Consider the following 9,328-nt stretch of genomic DNA (forward strand, 5'->3'; position numbering starts at 1 on the left):
GGAGAACCAATAGATATAACTAGATTTCAGAAAGCTGTTGATAGAACTTGACAGAATGGCTTATTGTATAAACTCACCAAATGTGGGTTTAGCTAACTTTTCTACTGGGTGTAGAAAGTGGTGGGCTGGAGGTAAAGATGTGTACTCTTCATGAAAGCTAATGACAAGTTAAATCTGGCATAGCTATCTGTTGGGACTGATCACTTGAAACATAGGCATGCATATAACTAGAATTCTGGATCCAAACAGTCTGATCCAGTGGAATAACGAAATAGGGGTGAGTGAAGATATTCAGATCTGGATCCAAATGTTAGCAGGCTTCAAGGTTGTTCCGACCTGGGGTTTTAGCATGGGCTTATCTCTAGCTGTGAAATTCACGATGATAATAAAATAAGTGGTGTATATACATAAGACCTGGAGGGATGCCTGACAGTAGTGTGTAATGGTGGGAACTTACTGTTGAGAGAGAGCACTTTAAAAAGAACTTTTCAAAAGAGTCTAAGTGGCTGAGGAGCCTAAATCTCATTGACTTCTGATGAGACGTAGGTTCTTAAGTACCCTCGTCGTTTTGAAAACTTTACCCCTATTAATTTAGGACCAATATTGGTAAAGCTTCCATTGACTTCAGTCGGACTAGGATTTTACCCTCACATTAGTACATTATTTTTAACAGTAAATTTGAAATCAATAAATTAAATAAATCAGTAAATCAGTAAACTCGGTTTTGAGTAGTGTTTTTTTTTTTTAAAAAACAAATACTGGCTTTCTGGCTTTCTCCTAACATGAGTTAAAATTTACTGTAAAGACCATTGGCTTGGCTAAGATTCACATAATCTACATTGTGTATATGTTTTAGTTAATGCTTCAATTTCAAAGTTGCATGTAAACTACATTAGAGATGACAGATTTGTATTTATACTGTAGAATTTTTGATAATTTGTTTGTTCTGTGGCTTTTCCCCCAGCCACTGATTTAATAAACAATTTACTTCAAGTGAAGATGAGAAAGCGTTATAGTGTTGACAAATCTCTTAGTCACCCCTGGCTACAGGTAAGAGCTATTGCCCACTTTGTTTTCTATAAAAGCTGTGTGTAACTGTCCTTTAAGTGAATCACATTTTGAATTAAGTAGTGCGAAGGCTTTGTAAAGATTGTTTTTACTGCAACATTATGAAAATATCTTACAATGGATATCCATGAAGATGGCAACTAGAATTAATCTGAGAGAGAACTGAGCCTCATTGACCATGCTTACCTACTGTGTCCTTCCTATCTCCCCTTCCCACCTCTGGGATTCTGCCCATCTCCTTGTGTTCCTTCCCCCTGCCCTTCAGAATCTTATCTTGCCCTCTTGTTCTCTACGATACTGTTAATTTTTCTGTCTCTCAGCTTTTACTCTTTACTGTATATCTGGCAGTGGTATGGAGAGTTCATTCCCTTAGTATTGCCAATTATCAACACTCAACTCCACCTGAAATACATGGCAGAGTGAGAAGCTATTTGTTCTCAAGTAGAGAATTAAACAGAATTTATACCATAACTCATTTTAGAAGAGGCAAGATGAGGTGAGGGGTGCTTGTAGAAGGAAAGTGTTGGTTCAGTTTTCACTTGGGTCCCTTTTACTTTCTGATCTCTGACAACTACATAATCTCACAATTTTGCACACAGACAGACGAGAACTCTGAGGGAAAACCCACTCAATTATTTGATGGAATTACTATTTAAACTGAAAGGACAGCATTTTTACATATATCTGAAAAATGTCTGTCTTGGAATCATTACATTTTCATAAACTGTATGTAGTACTTTCACTGAAATCAGAGGGATTTAACTTATTTCAACTCCAGCCCCTTCAGGTGAACCTAATCCTGTTTGGTTTTGCACTATATCTTGTTGACTGTAGTCACCTAGTCATATTAAAGTGTAAGTATTGAATTGCTAACTTGATTTCTATGACTGTTGTGCTGCTATGGGTTTCATAAACCATTTGCCTTAATTTTTTTAAAGGATTATCAGACTTGGCTTGATCTTAGAGAGTTTGAAACTCGCATTGGAGAGCGTTACATTACCCATGAGAGTGATGATGCTCGCTGGGAAGAACATGCTTATGAACACAACCTTGTGTACCCCAAACATTTCATTATGGCCCCCAATCCAGATGATATGGAAGAAGACCCTTAATATTCGCCGTGCTAACTTCATTACGGAAAGGTGCTTCAGATAGAAACTGATGTTGATACTTTTCTGGACCCATATTGCTCTTTGAATGTTGTTCAGATGATTCAGTCTACAAAACCATGAAGAATCCTGCACTGGCAGGTGGCTGGGCAAAATGACCTAACAAGTTTTTCTTCATCTCTAATTTCTTGAACTATGAAATGTGATCTGGCAATGGGATAAGCAACTTGGGTAACATTTCACTAGCTGTATGGTTACAGATGATGTTACTGAGGTGTAATGCATACAAACTGAATGCATGGTGTGAGTTTTCTGTGTTTTTTGTAGCCTATGCAATAATGAAACAATTTTTTTATGGTTTCCTTGTCCCTTATTTACTAAGCCATAGAATACTGTTTTCTGGTATTTAGATACATCTCCACTTTCCTAGTTTGTACATTGTGGAAGAGGCTGTAAAAAGAAATCAAAACCGTATACCTTGACCAAATACAACAGAAAATGCTGGATTAGGACTAATTTAAAAGATTGAATGTTGTTTGACAGGTATGCTAAAACAATCAAGGTAAAGGAACATGCTAATTTGCCACTGTTTAAGCAGTTGACTTTCTTTGCCCTGGTAGAATTGAAGGATCTTTCTCTGAAGATAAGATAGTAACACCAGATTTCATATTTCTGTTGAATGCTAACTGACAATCAAAAAGCTATGGTAGCCCTCAACATTGTCTGTTACAATAGAGCAATAAACCACAACAGGGTGTGTATTAATATGCAAGATTGGCATGCGTCTTGGGTGTGTACCAAAGGCGTTTTGTCTTAAAACCACCAAAGTCGTGCACAGATAGCATACACACTTTTATGTAGTATATCCTTCCACTGTTGAATAACTTTTAAAAACATATTTTATGTTCATTTTAGGTTCCCCGGGCTCAGCCTGTCTGCAGTAGTTTGTGGACTGATAGCAACTCTCGATCCCCATTTTCTGTTGAACAAACTAAATTAGGAATCCTGTTGAAAAAAATCAAAATTGAGCATGAGTTAAAGGGGCTGTAGTGCCACAAACTGTTGCCAAAAGGTCAGCTGGATTCATGAACTAACAGGAGGAAGAAGCATTGCCTCCTATTTCAGCCTACCACTTTTTGCCTTCCAGTCTTTAACCTGCAATTCCACCCTTTCCCCACTTCCTAAACTTTACAGATTATGAAACTGAATTAGGAGCCCTAAACCAATTCTTAATTCAGCTTCTTAACAGAAACTTCCATTTAAACATACCCAGCCACATCTTGAGAACTGTGGCCACATGGAAAGGGAAGCAGAAGTTTCCTTCTGAAATGACGGGGCAGGAAAATCATCATGAAAATACGTGGTTGCTTCAGAGTTTCAGCTGCTCTTAGATACATAAGTGAACTGGCAGTGAAGTTGGTGGAAACTACCTAAGTGTATCTGAAGGAAGAACAGGGCCCATAATTGACTCTCTACCTGCTTGGCTTCCTTTAGCCTAGCCGCTGCATTTTATAGGTATCTAGGCTGTTAGCAACTAAAACCTTACGGCCAGATTCTGTACTATACCTTCACCAGTGGGAAATACAAGGTGCTGCCTTTGCACATCTGGGATACTGCCCTACTCCTGGGACTGCTCTAATGTTTGGCAGAATCCCTCCAGCCACCAGTGTCAAAGCCTTCTGGCCATTCCACCCTGACACACTCTTGCCTTGCAAGGCCATGCCTCTATTCTGAGATTTGTTCAGGGGGTTGGCATAGTGCTGCCCATACCACTCCTGCATTTGGGGAATTCTCCAGGAGATTGTTTTCTCCTTTTGTGGTGCTGGAAGAGTATAAAGGAATTGTAGTAGGAGGCAGAATCTGCCCTCTTAACCTTGCAGCCTCATTTCAGGATTGGTCCCTCCACAGAGAGTATTGAAACACCTTGTAGGCTAATGTAATGGTAGTTTTAATTTTTGAAGTAGCCTGATCACCTGTGAAATCATTGGATTAGTGTTGGCCTAATTTCCTGTAAAGTTTGTCACAGCCAGGTTTTAAGAGGGAAGTGACACTCTCTTCTAGCTGCCACCATTTCTTTAGCATCTCTGAAATTTGGGCACCATGCCTCTTACGGCTGTAGTGCTTCAGACATGGTTGGGCTTTCAAACTTCGATTTTACATTGCTGAGTTGAGGCATTTCAGGGCTTCCAGTTACATTTAAAGAAACATCTTTAAAGCAGGTCAGTTGCTTGAAAAGCACAATAGCTTTTGGCGGGTCTTGTAACCAGGATGGACAGGGATGGTGTCCCTAGCCTCTGTTTGCCAGAAACTGGGAATGAGCCACAGGGGATGGATCGCTTGATGCTTACCTGTTCTGTTCATTTCCTCTGGGGCACCTGGCATTGGCCACTGTTGGAAGACAGGATACTGGGCTAGATGGACCTTTGGTCTGACCCAGTATGGCTGTTCTTATGTTCTTAGCAGGGTTGGAGGAGAGGATGGTATCCATGGAGGAGGAAGAGGCCTAACTGCCTTCCCTCCACCCCCTGTAAAGTCTGTTTCTATTTTAAAACACAAAATGAGACCTATTCAGTATTCCCAATTTAGGTTTAAAAACAAAATGGGAATTGAAACTGGCTTTTGGAGCCATTTGGACTCCTGGGGTTGGAAGCAGGTAGTTGAGGATTCACCCCCCCTCCCCATGCATTGGAAACAAACATTCAAATTAGTAGTAAAAGTGTGCTCCAAATTTGTTGCCCTTTTCTCTAATTCTTCTATAGTGAATTCCATAGCAGTAGGATATGTTTAAAATCCTCACCCATGATTTTAAAACTACTGAATTTTAGAATTCAGTAGCCATCTTCCAATAGCGATAAATTAAGTGTGCGCATTCCTGGATCACTGGTACACTCTTAAGATAAGTAAAATACTTCAAGCCCCAGAATGCGTACGGCATGGGCCAGTACTGTAGCAATACACACCCTGTTGTGGCTTGATGCTTAAGATGAAAAATAACTGGAACATTTGTATTACTTTGATAGTTATCACACACATTTTACAAGCCATGAAATGAATTGCACAGCTTGCACCCTAACTTTTTTAATGAAAGCCTAAAACCGTTTTTATTAAATTTTAAGCTTTAAGTCACTGACTAAGAATCTGGAGTTATAATCATCAGTTGCTCCAGATGAATTTGTACCCAATGCTACATAATCATTAACCTGTTTTGAATTAAGAAGTTGCATTCATGCAAGAAACAGTGCTATGTTGATGCTAGAAAAAGCTCAAGTAAAATTTGTAGCCTCAAAAGGACACTGTCAAGTACTTTTTTTTATATTTTTATACATCCATTGTTTGTAAATATCCTCTAAGCTTGAAAATAAAATTTATTTCCCTATCAGAGTTGTTGTCGTCCATTTACATGGATTCCCTTCCTTTCCCTGTGTTAAAATGTCCTTGAAAACAACTTGGGTGTGTACATACATGTTTGTGTACTGGGATCACTGATGTGAGGAACAGCTGTAGGAATAGCATTTTACTCACCTGTGCTGCTTTTTATGTTTTGTACTACTTTTTTATCCCCCTCCGATCTTTCAAAATATTTGACTCCTTAAAAATGGATTAAGAGAATCACTGACAAGGAGTGCTGGCTTTTAAACAAATATACATGTTTAGAATCCACAGGACATTCCCCAAATGTCTTATGACATCAAACAATGTTAATGTAGGTCAAGTATGCCCTGGTCTACACTAGGACTTTAGGTCGAATTTAGCAGCGTTAAATCGATGTAAACCTGCACCCGTCCACACAATGAAGCCCTTTATTTCGACTTAAAGGGCTCTTAAAATCGATTTCCTTACTCCACCCCTGACAAGTGGATTAGCACTTAAATCGACGTTGCCGGCTCGAATTTGGGGTACTGTGGACACAATTCGATGGTATTGGCCTCCGGGAGCTATCCCAGAGTGCTCCATTGTGACCGCTCTGGACAGCACTCTCAACTCAGATGCACTGGCCAGGTAGACAGGAAAAGAACCGCGAACTTTTAAATCTCATTTCCTGTTTGGCCAGCGTGGCAAGCTGCAGGTGACCATGCAGAGCTCATCAGCACAGGTGACCATGATGGAGTCCCAGAATTGCAAAAGAGCTCCAGCATGGACCGAACGGGAGGTACGGGATCTGATCGCTGTTTGGGGAGAGGAATCCGTGTTATCAGAACTCCGTTCCAGTTTTCGAAATGCCAAAACCTTTGTCAAAATCTCCCAGGGCATGAAGGACAGAGGCCATAACAGGGACCCGAAGCAGTGCCGCGTGAAACTGAAGGAGCTGAGGCAAGCCTACCAGAAAACCAGAGAGGCGAACGGCCGCTCCGGGTCAGAGCCCCAAACATGCCGCTTCTATGATGAGCTGCATGCCATTTTAGGGGGTTCAGCCACCACTACCCCAGCCGTGTTGTTTGACTCCTTCAATGGAGATGGAGGCAATACGGAAGCAGGTTTTGGGGACGAAGAAGAAGATGATGATGATGATGAGGTTGTAGATAACTCACAGCAAGCAAGCGGAGAAACCGGTTTTCCCGACAGCCAGGAACTGTTTCTCACCCCCCGAACCCACCCAAGGCTGCCTCCTGGACCCAGCAGGCGGAGAAGGGACCTCTGGTGAGTGTACCTTTTAAAATACTATACATGGTTTAAAAGCAAGCATGTGAAAGGATTACTTTGCCCTGGCATTCGCGGTTCTCCTAGATGTAGTCCTAAAGCCTTTGCAAAAGGTTTCTGGGGAGGGCAGCCTTATTGCGTCCTTCATGGTAGGACACTTTACCACTCCAGGCCGGTAACACGTACTGGGGAATCATTGTAGAACAAACCATTGTAGTGTATGTTTGCTGGCATTCAAACAACATCCGTTCTTTATCTCTCTGTGTTATCCTCAGGAGAGTGAGATATAATTCATGGTCACCTGGTTGAAATAGAGTGCTTTTCTTCAGGGGACACTCAGAGGAGCCCATTCCTGCTGGGCTGTTTGCCTGTGGCTAAACAGAAATGTTCCCCGCTGTTAGCCACAGGGAGGGGGGAGGGTTGAGGGGGTAGCCACGCGGTGGGGGGAGGCAAAATGCGACCTTGTAACGAAAGCGCATGTGCTATGTATGTAATGTTAACAGCAAGGATTACCCTGAAAGAGTGTAGTCTGTTTTATAAAATGTGTCTTTTTAAATACCGCTGTCCCTTTTTTTTTTCTCCACCAGCTGCATGTGTTTCAATCATCACAGGATCTTGTCCTTCCCAGAGGCTAGTGAAGCTTAGAAAGAAAAAAAAACGCACTCGCGATGAAATGTTCTCCGAGCTCATACTGTCCTCCCACACTGACAGAGCACAGACGAATGCGTGGAGGCAAATAATGTCAGAGTCCAGGAAAGCACAAAATGACCGGGAGGAGAGGTGGCGGGCTGAAGAGAGGGCTGAAGCTCAAATGTGGCGGCAGCGTGATGAGGAGGCAGGATTCAATGCTGAGGCTGCTGGCGGACCAAACCAGTATGCTCCAGTGTATGGTTGAGCTGCAGCAAAGGCAGCTGGAGCACAGACTGCCACTGCAGCCCCTGAGTAACCAACCGCCCCCCTCCCCAAGTTCCATAGCCTCCACACCCAGACGCCCAAGAACACGGTGGGGGGGCCTCCGGCCAACCAGCCACCCCACCACAGAGGATTGCCCAAAAAAAAGAAGGCTGTCATTCAATAAATTTTAAAGTTGTAAACTTTTAAAGTGCTGTGCTTAAAGTGCTGTGTGGCATTTTCCTTCCCTCCTCCACCACCCCTCCTGGGCTACCTTGGTAGTCATCCCCCTATTTGTGTGATGAATGAATAAAGAATGCATGAATGTGAAGCAACAATGACTTTATTGCCTCTGCAAGCGGTGATTGAAGGGAGGAGGGGCGGGTGGTTAGCTTACAGGGAAGTAGAGTGAACCAAGGGGCGGGGGGTTTCATCAAGGAGAAACAAACAGAACTTTCACACCGTAGTCTGGCCAGTCATGAAACAGGTTTTCAAAGCTTCTCTGATGCGTACTGTGCCCTCCTGTGCTCTTCTAACCGCCCTGGTGTCTGGCTGCGCGTAACCAGCAGCCAGGCGATTTGCCTCAACCTCCCACCCCGCCATAAACGTCTCCCCCTTACTCCCACAGATATTGTGGAGCACACAGCAAGCAGTAATAACAGTGGGAATATTGGTTTCGCTGAGGTCTAAGCGAGTCAGTAAACTGCGCCAGCGCGCCTTTAAACGTCCAAATGCACATTCTACCACCATTCTGCACTTGCTCAGCCTGTAGTTGAACTGCTCCTTACTATTGTCCAGGCTGCCTGTGTACAGCTTCATGAGCCATGGCATTAAGGGGTAGGCTGGGTCCCCAAGGATACATATAGGCATTTCAACATCCCCAACAGTTATTTTCTGGTCTGGGAAGAAAGTCCCTTCCTGCAGCTTTTGAAACAGACTAGAGTTCCTGAAGATGCGAGTGTCATGTACCTTTCCCGGCCATCCCACGTTGATGTTGGTGAAACGTCCCTTGTGATCCACCAGAGCTTGCAGCACTATTGAAAAGTACCCCTTGCGGTTTATGTACTCGGCGGCTTGGTGCTCCGGTGCCAAGATAGGGATATGGGTTCCGTCTATGGCCCCACCACAGTTAGGGAATCCCATTGCAGCAAAGCCATCCACTATGACCTGCACATTTCCCAGGGTCACTACCCTTGATATCAGCAGATCTTTGATTGCGAGGGCTACTTGCATCACAGTAGCCCCTACAGTAGATTTGCCCACTCCAAATTGATTCCCAACTGACCAGTAGCTGTCTGGCGTTGCAAGCTTCCACAGGGTTATCGCCACTCGCTTCTCAACTGTGAGGGCTGCTCTCGTCTTGGTATTCCTGCGCTTCAGGGCAGGGGAAAGCAAGTCACAAAGTTCCATGAAAGTGCCCTTACGCATGCGAAAGTTTCGCAGCCACTGGGAATCGTCCCAGACCTGCAACACTATGCGGTCCCACCAGTCTGTGCTTGTTTCCCGAGCCCAGAATCGGCGTTCCACAGCATGAACCTGCCCCATTAGCACCATGATGCATGCATTGGCAGGGCCCATGCTTTCAGAGAAATGTGTCCATGTCCTGATCACTCACGTGACCG

The 9,328-nt window shown here is 43.4% G+C and overlaps 2 protein-coding genes across 2 annotated transcripts in view; both read left to right on the forward strand.

Annotated features, from left to right (window-relative positions):
- PRKD3 (protein kinase D3) overlaps nucleotides 1-5,553 on the forward strand; it is a 78,104-nt gene extending 72,551 nt beyond the window's left edge. Inside the window, exons 18-19 of the mRNA XM_048843635.2 lie at nucleotides 965-1,050; nucleotides 2,007-5,553. Of these exons, the coding sequence (XP_048699592.1) occupies nucleotides 965-1,050; nucleotides 2,007-2,180 (260 nt within the window). The 3' untranslated portion in view covers nucleotides 2,181-5,553. The remainder of the gene's footprint in view (nucleotides 1-964; nucleotides 1,051-2,006) is intronic.
- A 356-nt stretch (nucleotides 5,554-5,909) lies between these two features.
- Nucleotides 5,910-7,917, forward strand: LOC142071610 (myb/SANT-like DNA-binding domain-containing protein 7). Its single transcript, XM_075126985.1, has 2 exons — nucleotides 5,910-6,815; nucleotides 7,403-7,917. Exons 1-2 carry the CDS (start codon nucleotides 6,250-6,252, stop codon nucleotides 7,458-7,460), a joined length of 624 nt encoding a protein of 207 aa, XP_074983086.1. The 5' UTR covers nucleotides 5,910-6,249; the 3' UTR covers nucleotides 7,461-7,917.
- Nucleotides 7,918-9,328: the final 1,411 nt, after the last annotated feature.

This window comes from Caretta caretta, chromosome 3 (genome assembly GCF_965140235.1).
Source record: "Caretta caretta isolate rCarCar2 chromosome 3, rCarCar1.hap1, whole genome shotgun sequence".
Taxonomy (NCBI): Eukaryota; Metazoa; Chordata; order Testudines; family Cheloniidae; genus Caretta; species Caretta caretta.

Excerpts from the sequence above, each read along its gene's own strand:
- LOC142071610 (XM_075126985.1), top strand. The coding sequence starts at position 6,250 with ATGCAGAGCTCATCAGCACAGGTGACCATGATGGAGTCCCAGAATTGC. Across the intron at positions 6,816-7,402 it reads AGGCGGAGAAGGGACCTCTG|CTGCATGTGTTTCAATCATC; the intron begins GTGAGTGTACCT and ends TTTCTCCACCAG.